Source organism: Phragmites australis, chromosome 1 (genome assembly GCF_958298935.1).
Source record: "Phragmites australis chromosome 1, lpPhrAust1.1, whole genome shotgun sequence".
NCBI classification, from domain to species: domain Eukaryota; kingdom Viridiplantae; phylum Streptophyta; class Magnoliopsida; order Poales; family Poaceae; genus Phragmites; species Phragmites australis.
Genome location: NC_084921.1, coordinates 46,999,924 through 47,016,631, shown reverse-complemented (window position 1 = coordinate 47,016,631; position 16,708 = coordinate 46,999,924). Strand labels below are relative to the sequence as shown.

Below are 16,708 nucleotides of genomic sequence, written 5' to 3'. Positions count from 1 at the left end.
TTGTTTTATGAAGAATTGCTACCCCTTCCATGATATGCCGTCCTAACATAAAGGTTGTTTGCGTTTCTCTCACTACCTTTGCACTACCCATCTTCTATTTGTAGCTATTTTAGTGAAGATTTAAAACTTACATTCAAAAGGCATATTGCTGGATTCTCGTCGCCTCTTTGCTCTTTGGTAGAAGCATGTTGATCCCAAATAAGACTATAAAGAGGAAGTACTCCTCCTTGGAAATCATAAAATAAAGCTATCAAATCAGCTTTTATGATTTCCCAGTACACTTGTGTTCCATTTGAAATACAATATTTTTAACTTCCTTTTCAGGGAACCTTTCTACGGGCAAGACATTTTTCACATTTGTTACTTGAGGGATGTCTCCCCATTGAATCTCAATCATAAAAAATTGATCACTCTCTATAAGGCCAAACAAACCTCTGTAATATGTGGTAATGTGTTCTTTAAACTCAGCCTCCCCTCTAATTATTCTAGTGTCATGCTCTAGCTGAAAGTTACTGTTTTCCGGTGTTTGCCAGTTGCAATCTGCTGAAAATACTTCGTGTTCCTATCTCCTAAGAGTTTAGTTGTTTTAGAGCGTTGAAACCAGGCTATCACCTTTTCTCTTAACAAGAGGGTTAATCTTTATATGAGGCAACACAACATATCTAATTCATCTGGCAGAAGTAAAACATTTTCAGCCCTTTTATCCAACTCATCTACCTTCTTGGTGATTTCTTCTTTCTCCTTATACTTGCCACATCCATTCTTTGACCAGCCCCTCAAGTATTGCCGAAGCCTTCTAATCTTATTTTGCCATTCTTCCATCAAAGTGTGGCCTTTCTTTTCATTCCTCCATACCTCTGACACTTGCTCAAAGAAGCCCTCGTGTTAACCAACAAATCTCAAATTTAAATAGCCATTGGTTTCCAAGTTTTTTTATATTTTTTATCATTAAAATTTAAATAAATAAACCCCTAATAATAATATTTACATAATTAGACGTCTACCACCTTCTAAAAGAGTTGCAGCCCTTTTAAAAGGTGGCAAGGATGCCATGATGACAGCGTCACCGCTTACTGCCCTCTCAAAGGGCGGGTAGAGCCCATTCCTGAGCCCAACGCTCATTACCGCCCCTTGAGAGGGTGGGTAGGCCCCACCCCGCGCCCGTTGGCTGTATCGCCTCTTATCGCTCACTGAGAGGGCGGATAGCCCCCTTACCGCCCTCTCAAGAGACGGTTAGCCCCCCGCACCCGCCCCCCCTCATCCCACTGTCCTCATGCTATAAAAAGATTGAAATAAACCAAAATAGCCATTTAAATCTAAAAAAAAGGGGGGAGGGGGATAATTTTCATGGCAATTTAAATAGCCAAAATAGTATTTTTATAGCAAAAGAGGCTACAACAGAGGACGGTAGACGTTTATTTATACAAATATTACCATCAGAAGTCTATTTATTTAAATATTAATGATAGAAAATATAAAAATAAAAAACTCTTGGTTTCCACTATAACATGGCCCCCTAAGTCAAATAGTAACAGAGTGTGGTAAGAGATATCCCTACTCAAAGCCTCAAATGTGAAAAAGGGGTATTTGAGCTCCCAGTTCGTGCTCACTAAAACTCTATCCAACTTTTCAAATATTGGGACTTCTAGTGAGTTTGTCCAGATAAATTTGTGTCTCGATAGTTCTAATTCCAGATTCTCAATTACTGTATTAAACAGAAAAGACCATCTATCATCATACTTAGACCATCTCCAGCAGCTACCTCAAATTTTCATCCTAAAAAATACTATTACAGCATCCCCTATCACTGTTACAGCATCCCTCATTCCATCCATCTCCAGCAGCTACTCTATATCTCATCTATTATCTTTTCTCCCCTATATTAAACTGATTTTTTCCCAACCACTATAACCGCCGCAGCAGCATTGTTTTTTCACATGTTCCCGTTGCAACGGCTATTGAATGGCACGGTATAAATTAGTGTGACGAAATTTATTTATTCGGATTATTTTTTTGCGCACTATATTGTTGCATTAAATATTTGAGCGCTAATTTTTTTATCGCCACCTGCAAATACACAGTCTGAAATGAATGTTTCCAATGTACGTAGGACGTGGCGTCCACTGCAATCTAGCTTGTACAGGAAGAAGGCCACCAGTCTTGCTGCAGAAGACTAACGAGTAGTGGCTTGCAGTGGAAGGAACTGCGGTGCCTTGCTGCGGAAGAAGGCCACCAGTCTTGCTGCTGAAGCCTCACGAGTACTGGCTTCCAGGGCAAGGAACAACGTTGGCTTCCGTCACAAGGCTCATCATATCCCTATATATATGAGGGTGAGGTACTCAAACTTTGCAAGCCAGCCAAAAATGGATCATTGCGAAGCCTGGAAGTAGACCGTGAGAGAGCTGTGTTTCGGCAATGACTCTTCCAATGAGGAAGATAATTTATTCCTTGCGACTGTCAGCGCCTTGCATGAGTCAGAGGCATCACAACGGGGAGCTTGGGGCGGTTCAGTGTCGGGCCGTCGGCGTATCCAGCGGAATCGGCTGGAGGGCCATCATAGGTTGTTCAACGACTACTTCGCTGATCCCCTGGTGTACCCCGATTACATCTTCTGTCGTAGGTAATATTGTGAACAGAAAGTCTCTTGTCGAAGTATTATGAACACATGTATGTGTGTGGCATCTTATGGTCGTTGGTCGTGCAGGTTCAGGATGAAATGTGACCTTTACCTCAATATTGTGCAGGCAGTTGTGGACCATGACCCGTGGTTCCAATAGAGGAGGAACGCTGCAGGGGAGCTCGGTGTAACACCCTGTGTTTAGCATGTTGTATAATTACAGAATTAGCTCTAAATTAAAACTTTTTAAGGATAATTAAGTAAGCTAGTACATGTACAGGGATGTGTATGTATGCCAGTGCATACACCTTCATACATGTTGGAGGTATTGAGTTGACTAGTTGTTCCAAAGTTTGCCAGTGCAAATTCTAGCATGATCACTGCATTAGGTTGACTGTCATGTATTATTGGATTTTACGATTCTTTGTGTGGAGGTTTGAATTAAATGTCTCTCAATTCAAACCTACTCTTAGACTCTGATCAGCTTAAATCAAATTATCTCCAAGCTCAGAGATCCAGATTAAATCAACTCCAAATAAATAATTGAAGTTGATCTTAATCTAAAGTCAAGTTCCAAATTCAAATTTCCAAATTGAATTATTCCAAAGATATGTTTGATTCTCTTTCTCTTTTTCTCTCTTTCTTTTTCTCCTCCAAATTCTCAGTGGGCCGGTTCTCTTTTCTTTCTTTCCACAGCCTAAACCGGCCTCTTTCCCTCTTTCTTTTGGGTGCGGCCCATGCCGGCGCCCGCGGCCCACCCGACCGCCCTCCTCCCCTCCCGCGCACCTGGGCCGTCTCACGGCCCAGCTTCGCGCGCGCCCAGCCGAAGGCGCCTCTGGCCATGCCGCCTTCTCTGATGCCGACCCCGCTGCCGCGCGTCGACCATCGCCGCACGCCCCTCTTCCCTCTCCTCTCTCCCTTCTCTCCCCGCCAACGCTGCAGGCCACGTCGCCGGCCGCCGCTCTTCGCGGGACAGCTCCGTCCCGAGCCCATGCCTCTCCCTTCTCTCTGCCCCTGCCCCGGCCACTGCGCTGGCGCCGCAGTACGCGTGCTGGCGGTAGCCTGCCGCGCGTCGGCCGACCACAGGCCACCGCCACCGCGTCGCGTGCCTCGTTGCACGCCACTGCTCACCGTCGACCCGCGGTGGACACCCGCGCCCGCTCACATGTCCCTCGCCCTCGCCTTAGTGCCGCCTCCCCTCCCAGTTATAAATAGCAGGCCAGCGCTCCCTCCTTATCCCTTTCACCACATCCGCCACCGCCGCCCCGTTTCTCGCCTCGCCACTGCTCGCCGTCGACCATACGCCATCGCCGACGAGCTGCCGAGGAGGACCTTAAGCCGACGCTGCCCGTGTGCCACCATCCGTTGGCCCGGAAAGCTCGACGGGAGCTGCCTTCGCGCGAAGCCCGAGCCGCCGTCATTCGTCGTCCCCACCGTCGACCGCAGTCGCCGCTTGCCGCCGTCCGACCTCACTGGTGAGCCCCCTAGCCTCCCTAGAGTCCCTAGGCTAGCTAAGTAGGCCACCCCATGCGCCAATTTGGCTGATAGCTGCACGCCAACGCGTTTGTGGTTCCGCCACCGCGTCAGGTCGCCGCCGGCGCGTGCGTATGAGTAGTGTGGTCACCGGCCATCGTGCCGTGTGTTAAAGAGGCTCCATGCCTCTTTTTCTTGCAGGTTGGCCCCTTTCCCGTACAGGGGAGGTGCCGCCCGTTTCTCTCCGCGTCTTGTTCCCCCTCCGGCGATGAACTGGCATCGTTTCCGCCACCGGCTGCCGTCGAGGTGCCCCCTGCCGAGTCCGTCAGTTCTCAAGGTTGGCCGGCGTGCCTTCGTCGTCGTGAAGCTTTGGCCGAAACACTTTTCCGGTGAGCTCTCTGGTGCGCACCGCCGCAAGATTGCTCGCCGCCGGCCAAACTTCTCCCTCTCCACCGTCCGCTCGCGTAGGCACGCGCGCACGCCCGCGCGCCCACCAAACTGGCCAACGGGCCATGGCCTGGCTTGGCCAGACCGGCCTCGGCTCGGCCCAACGGCCGTCTCGGCCCGTGCATCGCTAGCTCGGCCCAAGCAGCCAACCGCCAGCGGGCCAGGCCTCAGCAGGCCGGCCCAGCTCCAGTAGCCCATTTAGCAGCCAGCCCAAATACTCTGTAGGCCGCACTGTGCAAGCCCATTACTGTAGTGGGCTCCACCTGGTCACTGTTCATATGGGCCCCTTTCACTGTTCGGTGGGCCCCACCCATGAATAGTGTATTTTTATATTTTTTTTTAGATTTAAATATTCTCAGAACCGTAACTTCTTCGTTCTGGCTCCGATTTCGGCGATTCTTTCGCCGAAATTCATCAAAAATCAAGATCTACTCATTGGTCACCTCGTGGTGTTCGTTAAGACTTGTTTGGCTTTTCAATGGGTGTTGATTGGTTTTTCTTTAGTTTAGCCGTATTGATAGTAGTTGTGAATTACAGAGGAGCAAGAGCAAGAACAAGGACATTTGTTTTGCGAGATCTGTGCTGGGATTATTCGGGCTGAGGAGGATCCTGACTTTGACCAAAATCAAGAGGAGAACTCCGGAGAAGGCAAGTCCTATTTTCCTTGATCATATTGAACCTATGTTTTCGAATAATATATATGATCAACTAAAATCGAACTTATTATCGCATGTGCTATATATTGCATTTTCTTTCAAACTACTTGTAGTAGTTAACCCTATCAACACTGCCATGCCATACATGTCATCATCCAGAATACATATCACCCTAGGAATACCTGTTGTTACATATATTAACAATAGATGACACCTTGATATCTAGCATGCTTAGGATTGAATACATCTCCTCGGAGATGTCGCTTTTAAACTGCATCTCCTCGGAGATGATAAATTATCATTATCCAATGACAAGTCATATACCATGAATCCTTGATGGATATGAATTTCGTGATAGATGTGAGATCCTTGTCGGTGTGTAGGATATGGTGGGTGGTGTGTAAAAATGGGTGAAAACTGTTTTGGTGGGGGCAGGTAGAGTAGTCCTCTGCGGGAAGGGATGCTCTTGGGGGCATGTGGTATTGTGGGAATACTCGTGCTGGGAGATGCCCACCCCGGCCGCTTAAGGACCGAGTCATTGCGGCCCGTCTAGCCTAGCCACTACGTACAACCATGCGTCCTGTATGGGCAGGACTTGACTTTCCTTTCACTGGACTGGGTCGGACATCATACCAGGAGGCTGAGAGCAACGAGCAGGCAAGTACTATCCTGTCCCGCATGCTTGGAGGTTTCTAGTACCGGCCAAGGCTTAAAAAGGGATGCTGGCCTTCGGAAGCATGCAACTCTGGTACTTGGGCGTGTCTCGTGGAAAAGCCCGGCAGGAAAGGTGTTTGGAGAGTCTCGGTATGATTCGCTCCTCCGCTTGCAACGGTTGGAGGCTGAGCATATCATATGGGTAAAGCTGTACAACCTCTGCAGAGTGTAAAACTATTCGAATAGCCGTGTCCACGGTCATGGACATGCGAAAGCAGCAATCGCGTTGACTAGACTCAGGGTGCGTGTGTCTTGATGAGTGAGTGTGTGGACTAGATGTCCGTATGTTAATGTTCCTGGCTCGATTCCGCCAGAAGCTGTGTGGTACTAGAGGTACACCAGTTGTGATAAAAGGGACTGCGGAGTGAGGTATAGCCCCTCCCAGGACCGAAAACCCCCAGATAAAGCTTGTTACTGGTTTTGAACTATTAAAACAGTTTTAAAGATAATCATTGATGATACAACTAATACCTGCATAGATTGCTTTACGCTAAAACTATTCCGTAAAGCTTTATCCTTGAAATACTTCATTATGCATCTATGAAACTCTTGAAAGTAGTATAGGGCTTGCTGAGTACCTTTTGTACTCACTCTTGCTGTCCTTCAGATGAAGAAGATAACACCGGCTTTGCCGGGGGCGAAGCCGGAGACGAAGAGTAGTCTAAGCGTCGTGTTCGCACCCTCGCTGCTTGTGGCTTGGGTCCTTTTTCCGCTGTGCTTTTCATGAAGGCCGCTAGGCCATATTTGTAAGAGACAATATGGTTTGTAACTTAAAGTACACTGTACGTTAATGTATTGTACGAATTTGACTGGATACTACAACTGTTGTACTGTGCGTATCAGCTACGTAATCCAGGGACTGATACAGGAGGCACAGGAGATCCCGGCAACGCTGGTCTTACACTCGGGCTGTCGGCGTTGAAAAAGTCACGCGGCGTTTCGTATGCTATCATACGATGCTCCTGCCAATTCTCTGGATGAGTGCCTCTGGCTAGGGGAGGCCACCATCATTGAGAGCATGAGGCGGTTTGTTCGTGCCGTCGTCGGGGTGTTTGGCGATGAGTACATCCGTTCTCCGAACGAGGAGGACACCGCTCGCTTGATTGCTATAAACGAGCGAAGAGGGTTCCCCGGGATGCTGGGAAGCATCGACTGTATGCATTGGAGGTGGAAGAACTGTTCGACGGTGTGGTCGGGTTCTTTCACCGGCCATGTCAACTCTCCGACGATCATTCTAGAGGCGGTGGTATCGCAGGACCTGTGGATTTGGCATGCCTTCTTCGGCATGCCAGGTTTGCTGAACGACATCAACGTTCTGCACTGCTCACATCTCCTCGACAATCTTGCTGCTGGCGTGGCCCCCCAGGTACAATACTCCATTAATGGACACTAGTACACCATGGGGTACTACCTTGCAGATGGTATCTATCCGGAATGGGCCACCTTCGTGAAGCCCATATCTTCTCCAGTTGGGAGGAAGCGGCAACACTTCGTCGTTCAGCAGGCGGCGCTACGGAAGGATGTGGAACGAGCCTTCGGGGTCCTACAGTCTCGGTTTCCCATAGTCCGGGGGGCTACGAGGATATGGGATCAGAAAACCCTTCACAACATCATGACCGCCTGCATTATCATGCACAATATGATAATCGAAGAAGAGAGACTGAATGGTGAAGTCGAACACGTGTACGACGGTGCTGATGAGCATGTGGAGCCGTCGCACACCCCAACCCCCACACTGCAAGCATTTGCCCAAAGGTATGGGATGATAACTAGTAGGCAGGGTCATCACCAGCTCCGTGACGATCTTGTCGAGCATCTCTGGCAGCTCCACGGAGGAGAGTAGTACCAACATCTTGTGTACGCTATATTATCAAGCTATGGATGTTTTATGAATGGTTTAGCGTACTTGTAAAACATGTCAGTATTACTTTGATTTCAGTTGATATCTGGGTAGCAGGAAAACATGGGTCTCCCAGTAGTTTGTTTTGTCTGTGTGGAAGGGCATTGATCTGAAAGCAGTCACTATATCCCAATCAAGATATAAACAGAGGTGGCGCATGTTAATTAAGCGACTCATGCCTTCAGGTAAATTCATAAAGCACCCAACAGAATCTGGCAAGACCTCTAGTTCGTTGTGAAACTCAGATCTGTGACTGTTGATACTTTAGAGATGAATCTTGTCGAATGCAAGAGGCCCATCCTCTGGACACAAGATTAAGCTCAAGCTTTGCTGATCAAATCCACATAACCTCAATCAAAAGAGGCAATGGAAGCTACAGACACATCCAAGCTCATCTCCATGCACAAAGAAAGGACACATCCATGCACCCTGAGATACTCTGCACATTTTCTAAGATAAACAGCATCAATATTGAAGTACTTCATATGCGTCAATTGAATAGAAAGTCCAGCATACAGGATACTTGAGTTCTGATTGAGAAACCAAACAGCGTAACTTGAGTTCTAGTACAGAAACCAAACAGGATAACTTGAGTTCTACTACTGGATAACAGTTGCATAAAACAGTTTCAACATCACATAAAACACTAACTTCGCAAACAAGATCACAAGTTAGACAGATGGGCCAAAGGTGGTGCGCCTAGCGGCAATGATGCTCTACCTGAGGCTCTTGTAGTAGGCCTGTTGGTCCTCATCCATTTGAGAAAGATCCATGCTCATTATGTGCCTCTCCTCCGCTCCGCCTTGAGCCTGAGCCTTTGCTGCTCCTTTTCCTGTTCCATTTTCATTTTGTTCTCCTCGAGCCTGAGCCTATGCCGCTCCACATCCATCAACTCAGCAAACCTCTCAGCCCTTTCCTTTTCAATCTTGTCTTTCATTGTCAACTGCCGGTCAAATAGGTCCGTCATGGGGCTAGAAGCTAAGCTCGACGAGGAAGTACCGCGGGCTTCCTTGGAGCGAGTGTTTCCAGGTGGCCGTTTGGCATGTGGACTGGCATTGGATGTCGGTGCATCCACATCTTCAACTACGTTCAGGCTGGCAGAAGAGGCAACATGAGGCGTCGATGAGGGGCTTCCCGTGGCGGTGGTCTTCTGCTTCTTGCACGAGGATTCCACTTGCCACTTGGGATGATCCCGCAACTCCCTCCAACAAGGCAACAACGTGAACTCCTTGTGCTCCGCGGCCTGAAACATCGTGCATGCCTCCACGACCTGCAATGTTTACAATATATGGCACCTCAGTTTAATAGAATTGCATAGATGTTGCATATGATGCATGTTGTAATTGATGCATGTTTGCAGAAACTTTAACCAAAATCCTATTGACATGTTTGGCCTTTTTGAAAAACTAAACCACATGCCTCCTATGGAAAAGAACTACAATGGTTTAGGTATAGAAACTGAGCTATTCTAGATAACGAAGCAAAAACTGGTTACAACTAATAGAAACTTATGTTTTCACAACAGAAGGTGCAACAAGTAAAAACTGTGCTATTCACTGATATACAAATTGAGCTTCCATGTTGCATATGATGCATGTTGTAACATAAGTGATCAATACAACCAAAATCTGATAATCTCAGATAGGCTTTTGCTTTTTATAGATTGGTAGTTCTTGTTAAACATTGCACCAATTGCTTGCAAAAAAGAAAGAACTAATCACATACCGTCTCCGCCTCGGTCGTACCACTCCTCTTATTGCGCTGAGCCCTACCGTAATGGCCGCAAAACTTCTGGACCATACCGTTGATGAACGTCCATCTCCCCTGCAGCGACTTCCTATTGCGGGTCGACGTGAACTTTTTGTTCTCGCGGAAGAAACTCTCGACCCTCTGCCAGAATGCTCTGGTTGCTCCCCACCACGGGATTCATGCTCACGTGCAGCCATGGCCCCACCAGTAGAAGGTCCTCCTCCACCCTGTAACTGGATCCACGGCCACCCACAGCTGCCACATCTCCCGAGGCCTCTAGATTCTGCACCTCTGCCGAAGGGATCTGTGTCCCGAAGATGCCTTCTTGGGTGAGCAGCGTAACATCGCTCCAATTCATGTCTTCGTTGTCACCACGAAGGAACCCGGCGTACTCCATAGATTCCCTGCACACAACAAATTAAGCAAATGGGCTGACATTCTAAAGAGATAGAGACAATTAAATACAATTTCTATACTTAATTTACTAAGTCCCAGGATAGCACTCTAGTACAGTTGGGAGGTGTGGAGCCCAACTCGAGTGGTACTGCCAGCAATGCAGAATTTGTGGCAACTAGCATCTTTGGAGATTCTGAAAGATACATTGAGACAGAACTTAGCTCAATGAGCATCAGATTTCACCCTACCATAACCAGTTCACACTCAAATTCTTAAATAACATTACGCCAAATTGTTGTAAGGCCATTACAAACACGCTGACGGATACGTCTTAGGAAAGAACACATACATCGCGCGGTACTACTGGAGTAGAAGACAAACAACTAGAGGTTAACCGTCAACATATAGGGACCAGCTACCTCAACTCGGCAAATTCCAAACATCTAAGTTTACACCCTACCTGACTACATCCTCCCAGAACGATCGGATTCATAGGACATGCTATCATCCGAACACAGTAGGTCATCCGGGCTCCAGTCAGTGGGAACCATGTCATCGTCCTCAATGTCCTTCGATCCTGATGCTTCCTCTTCCGCTGCCACGCTTGTATTGTCGGCGTGACCAACATGGTTGGGCACGCCACCGCCGCTCATAGCATCTTCAACTTCAAACCCAAGTTGTTCCAAATCCGCCGCAATGGTCTCGACCTGCAGAAGTGCAATGTTCAGGTCCACGGTAGCAGGGGTGCTGTCTGGACTCATGTTCTCAGTGGCCACCTTCTTCAACGCGTCAGCCGCCACCTGCACACGGTCTTGCATCTTCGACACAAGAGCGGCAAGCGCTGCGGTGTCCATCTACAAGCACGGGAGAGGGATGACTAAAGCGAGAAACTAAATTTCACCTCAAATTGTACACTGGATAGGCATTTCATGCAACATACATATATACACAGTAGTGCACACTAATATAGTTCCCATTCTCATTTTTAGTGCACTAGGTACCATGCCTTCCCTCTAATAGGACCCTTTATCTTACATGAACCATATATGAACAAAAGATGCAATTAACTACTTAACTCAAGCTTCAGTTCACGAATGAGTAGCATAAAGAATAATGAATCACACAAGTACTAAGTAACAGTAACATATATGGTTCTGTCCAAAGTACAGAACTACATTTTTCTAATCAAACACTATTCACTTAGTTCAGTGATATTTACATCATGATTTGCACTCTAACTTTCTTTCCCTCAACTTTTACTTGCAATCAAACTATATTTATCAAGCATCAGGTTACTTCAAAATTGGACACAAAATCAATTATGAACATACTATGTGGATGAAGTTCTATCACATGACAATTTACAATATATTTGCAGGAGCCCTTGCAGAACAAGACAAATGGTCAAGGGCATAGTCAACTCAAAACTAGGTCTAGAAAAAACCGTATGTAATTAAAAAATAAGTCCACATAAAGAATGTATGCCACATCATTTCTTGTATAAAAAGGTGTATTTACAGTAATAATCACAACAATCTATGTTATCCAGGATCAATCCATCCTCACTTATGTTATTGTGGACTTGTACAATAACAAAAACATATGTAATTATGTCAAAATATCTTCTGCGTCCGCTCAATACTTGAGTGTATCAGAGATCCTATCAAAGGCCACAATCAGGCACCTAAAGCAAGATAGCAGCTACTAGAATCCTAAGCACAAAAAGGGGACGAACAAATGGGAATCGAGATGTCCAAAGCATGCTAAAATACCTAACTCTTTAAATCTAGAAGCTCATATCAGGATGGGAACTCGCTTGAATCTCAAGCATAAATGAAAAGCAACACAATTCAAGTCAGATAGATGCTAAAATACAGTTGTTTAAGTAAAGGTGAACCCAATTGGTTCTAATCTACAATCCTACCATTTTGGTGGAAAGATAAAGGAAGGTATCCATCATTGCCTAACAGATAGAAATGTTTATTCTGCCAAACCCACAGATCCGTGCAAGAAAGCAAGAAAGATGAGACATTCACAGACAAATCACTACAAATCACAGCAGAATCCGGAGTCAAAGCTTCCCAAGAACTCAACAAAGATCGCAGTTTTTACTTCACTACCGGCGGCAACCAACCCCAGCACCGCCCGGCTGCCACGCAAAGCCATCGATCTGGGACCGGAGGACTTACCACAGGCTTAGGGAGGACCACAGTCTTCCTAGGGCGGCGGCGGCCGAGCAAACTGACGGTGGGGAAGCTTCGAGCTCGGTCGCCGGATCTGCGTCGTCTGCCGGGTCGCCGGATGGTGGTCGCTTGCACCGGCCACCGAAGCTGCCCGCCTCGCCTCCGCAAGGAGTCGCTAGCTCCACTTCCGCCTCTCCGCGGGAGCAACGGCCACTATTCCAGTCCCCTCGCGCACAGTGATGAGGCGCCTGCATCTCTCCGCAACTTTGCCGACGCCGAGCCCCTCCCCGCTTCCCTGTTCCACCCGATAAGGTAGCCGCTGGAGACAGATACGACCGGCGTCGGGCGGCAAACCAGGCACTACAGGAGTTTGCGGCGCGGAAACGAACTCCGTTGGAGATGTCTTATCATTACTTCTCAGCTGGGCTTCTAATGATATTAAAGTCACCCCTATCATGATTGGTAAAGTTTTGTTACTACATGTAAAGATTTCTTTAGTTCTGCTTGAGCTGCTCCATAAACAGCCATCAAATTCGACAGCATGCCCACATAACATAGCAAAATTGCTGGTTGGCGCGGTTACACTTACACACACAAACACTTGGCTACGGACACGATTACAAATAATCCATGTCCGCATAACTGTGATGCAACAGCGAGTAGAAGCAAGCCCGACATGGTTTCACACACGCAACCGCAAGTAGCTGTTGCATACGACAGTCTCAGGCTAAATTTGCAAACCGTGGGAAATTACAGGCAAATAATTCAGCGTATATAGACTAAGGGCGAATACTATATATCAGCTTCTTACAGCTATTTCAACAAGAAAGCAAATTTGTCAACTAGACCATGATAACCAATACGTAGACACTCAAGACAAACTTCAATGTTCATGTCAGCAAAATGAACGCATGCTGCCAACCTTCGATTTTTACAAGGGGTTCAAGGGAGACTCAGTGCAGCAAGATGTCATCCAAACATGTCGAAGCCTTCTCCATGTTGGAGATGGGAGAAGCTCCTGGAGCTCTCCACCTTCCCCGGGAAATGTTGATCGATTCCTGCACAAATCAACCAACACCAACTAGTAAACTCTTTGTGATTTCATGTTGCCTAATGAAGAAATGGCGCTTCTTGTGGCAAACATACTTGGATTCGACATAATGTTCTCGTAGAAGGGCATCTGGCCTGAGCTGCCAGATGATCTCAAGCCGTTGCCATTAGATCCATACATCATGCCACCGATTTGATCATGCTCCGTGTCAAAGTGGTGCATCTCTGAGATCCCGTCAGCATCGTGACCACTGATAGCCTTGCTCTGGTGGAGTGGCCTATCTGACTTCGGCTTCTTGTCGGTTAGGGACTCCTCATCCACCTCAGCTTCAGATTCAGCATTATTTGGTAAAGAAGCAGCCTGCTTCCGCTTTGACCGTGCCCGTCTATTCTGAAACCAGTTGTAGACATTTGTCTCTGAGATCTGGCCATGGTGTGAGAGCTCTGCTGTTATCTCCTTTATCCTTTGCTTGCTTGGTGTTCCATTGCCTTGGTCAAATATGCTCTCGAGGATCTGCAGCTGCATTGGTGTTGGTTGCCATCGTTGCCTTGCAGTGATCTTATGACCTCCAGGAACAATTAGAGGATCACAGTACAGATTGCTAAACCTCATTCCTGAAGAAGAAACCAAACTTCAGTTGACCAGAAAAGAGAACTACTTGTTCTATCAACGACGTATACAATAGAATAGTATAATTAAAAAATAACATTCATAATGGGCATGGAAACTAATTAAGCAAACTGTGTTTTGGAGATCATCTAAAAAGAGGGACAATTCCTGGAATGGTAGAAACCACGAAACAGTTCTTCCAAAGTTTCCCAGACCTTGGCCAGGAGCCAGTTACTGGTACAACTCTTTTAAGGCCATCACATAATAAGGTTGAATCATTGGAGTCATATAAACCACCAGGTAAAAAAATTGTGCATAAGTTGCGAAGAAGAAATTTAATTAGTTGAAGTAAGCTTATGTCGATTACAGGGTTATAACATGGACAAGTTGGCAAATTTTAAATGAATGATAGGTGATGGTATATGAGTATTGCAATTGCATAATAATAAAGAAGTGTTTGGCCCAGTGAAAGATAAGTAACATGTTACGAGATCCCTGAATGCCAAGCTTAGATTCTACAGGACAACATAATATTGTGGAATAATCATGCTGCAAATGGCACAAAATGGTAATTGGTTGGTCCTACATGACAATAATGATTAAGTAGCTATTCATTGTTATATCCATTTATGGCATTTGAGTTACCTGCATTCTGGATTAAATTACTGGCAGGAATATAAAGCTCCCACTGAAAAGGGAAATAATTTATTGAACATACAGAGTGAGTATACAGAGATATTTTACATCTTAACATAAACAACAAGCATGCTGTAAGCCCGTAACCACGAAATATGACCTAGAGCAATTAAACAAATATTTGTACATTAAGTCTTTAACTAAAAAAAGAAATAAGTAGATAAAAAGGACTTCTAGTGTTTATTGTGGACTGAACCTATTGTCAGCTTCCTTACAAGGCATCAAATTGACACTTCCCATCTATTGTCAAGTACCTAGCAAGCCATCAAAGTGATCAGGTACTTTCTTGTGTTTCATATGGATTTCAGTTTACTTTGTGCGCAATACAATATTAAAGACACACAAAATAAAGTCCTCGAACCAAAAGTACAGTAAATCCAGCGGTAATTTTCACAAGATTTGGGAAATTAAGTTGTGAGATCAACATAAATGACAAAAAAGTAATCTTCTTAAATAAAACAAACCAAGAGAAAACTTCTGGATTGTGAGCTTCGCAGCTTCGGTTCAACAAGCTCTACTAAATGGACTTTTTCCTGCAAGTTCTAGTTTCAACAAGCAATGCAGTCCCTTTACCGTTTCCGCTAAGAAAAAATATACAGTGCCTGTACAGCTGTACTGGCCAAACACAATATTCTCAAATTGTTCATTACACTAATCAGGAGGAAGATCACTACAATTCCCATTATCAAGAGAAGTTATGAGGATGTCATGCAAAGAACAAGCCTAATAGAACTTAGTACAACTAGTGACAAAAACAGCACGTCATGAACCAAATCCTTTCTCCCCGTACCATGTACTACCATAGCAATTTTCTAACGCTAGCAAAGTAAAACAGACGAGACGTAGTCACAACTAAGCATCTAGCGACATGAACCGAGTCAAAAGGTACTACTGTCTTCACCAACTGGAAATAATAGACTGAAGTACCCAACAATAAATTTAACAGAAGAGCAGCAGCCACGAAATATGAACTTAAAAGCAAGCCATGACATAAAACGAACATTTTGTTTCCTTTCTGCACAAAGAGTAAACAGAAACCTCACAAGCCACAATGCAAGTACCAACGAGAAGCACGAAAAGGAATCTCCCGATTTTTCACATCCAAACTCCCGATTGCTCCAAGAACAACCAACAAGAACCAACACGAAGAGCAAAAACTAGAGAGTACTAGTAATTGTTTGCTTGCAAGAGTACCGATCGACCTGCAATGGAGTCCTGGTGCTCGGTGAGGGCGCGGTGCATCTCGACAAGCTGCTCGCAGATGGTGGCGTAGATGGAGATCTGCTTGCGGAGCACCTCCATCTGCTCGTCGGTCATCACCTTGACGTACCCGAGCCCTTCCCCTCCTCCGCCCCTCTCGTCCGCTGCCGCGGCAGCGGACGCCCCGGCCTTGTCCCCCCACTCCATGGCTCCAGGCCGGCCTCTGCAGGAACAGGAGGCACGAAGATTGCTGCTTGGTTGTGATCTTTGGAATGGGCCACGAGACGGGGATTGGTGAAGTCGCGTCCTTTTGTACAGTAGAATGGAGCTATGGAAGGAAGGAGATCCGTCAGTTAGGCAAGCCCTCGGTTGGAGGCGATGGGGGCGGCTGGCAACAGCAGGAGTCCATGCGATGCGCAGAGGCGGAGAATGGAAGGGCAGGACCGCAGGAGGACGGTTCTGATGCGCGCCGGCGGATGGCAGCGCCGCACGGGGGGGTCAGTGTGCAGTAGCGCGAGGAGCGAACGCGGAACGCCGCAGGCGAGAGAGCAGAGAAGATGGCCAATTGACCAGACAGGAGTGGGGAAAGTGCGTTTGGAAGTTGGCAGGCGCTGCGGTCGCGGACGCGCGCGCGCAGGCCACGTGCAGGTGCCGCGACTCGCGGCGGAAAGAAATTACGAGCGGCGTGCGCATGCGAACACGGAGGGGACGGGTCGCGCGTAGCGGCGTGACATGCGGTGGGGTGGTTGGGTGGCCGGCCCCAGCAGCGACGGGCGTTCGGCGGCACGACAGACAAGTGGGGCCGTCGGGCGTGGGGTCAATGCAGCGCGGAGACAAGGTAGCATCCGGGATACGCATTGTAGGATCCTACCATATCTGTGGAGCAGTGAGGTGTATCTTAGTTTCATAGAATCAACGTACTAGATAACGAGAATTCGATGATTAAAAGATTTACTAGAAATACGAGTTCATAACATCAATTAGATGAATAAGACATATACTGATTAGGAAGGAATT

General features: G+C 46.7%; 2 protein-coding genes across 3 annotated transcripts; one reads left to right on the top strand and one right to left on the bottom strand.

Moving 5' to 3' along the window:
- The first annotated feature begins 7,306 nt into the window (after positions 1–7,306).
- On the top strand, positions 7,307–7,750 carry LOC133885460 (uncharacterized). The gene has a single exon (XM_062325182.1). The coding sequence runs from the start codon at positions 7,307–7,309 to the stop codon at positions 7,748–7,750; it is 444 nt and encodes a 147-aa protein (XP_062181166.1).
- A 5,135-nt stretch (positions 7,751–12,885) lies between these two features.
- LOC133923212 (WUSCHEL-related homeobox 8-like) lies at positions 12,886–16,337 on the bottom strand. Of its 2 annotated transcripts, none has more exons than XM_062368639.1 (3): positions 15,694–16,337; positions 13,282–13,800; positions 12,886–13,193 (listed from the first exon to the last, which is right to left on the bottom strand). In XM_062368639.1, exons 1-3 carry the CDS (start codon positions 15,896–15,898, stop codon positions 13,105–13,107), a joined length of 813 nt encoding a protein of 270 aa, XP_062224623.1. In that variant the 5' UTR covers positions 15,899–16,337; the 3' UTR covers positions 12,886–13,104. The 2 variants fall into 2 exon arrangements, with proteins under 2 accessions (XP_062224623.1, XP_062224627.1); XM_062368643.1 differs by lacking the exon at positions 15,694–16,337 and adding an exon at positions 14,441–14,679.
- Positions 16,338–16,708: the final 371 nt, after the last annotated feature.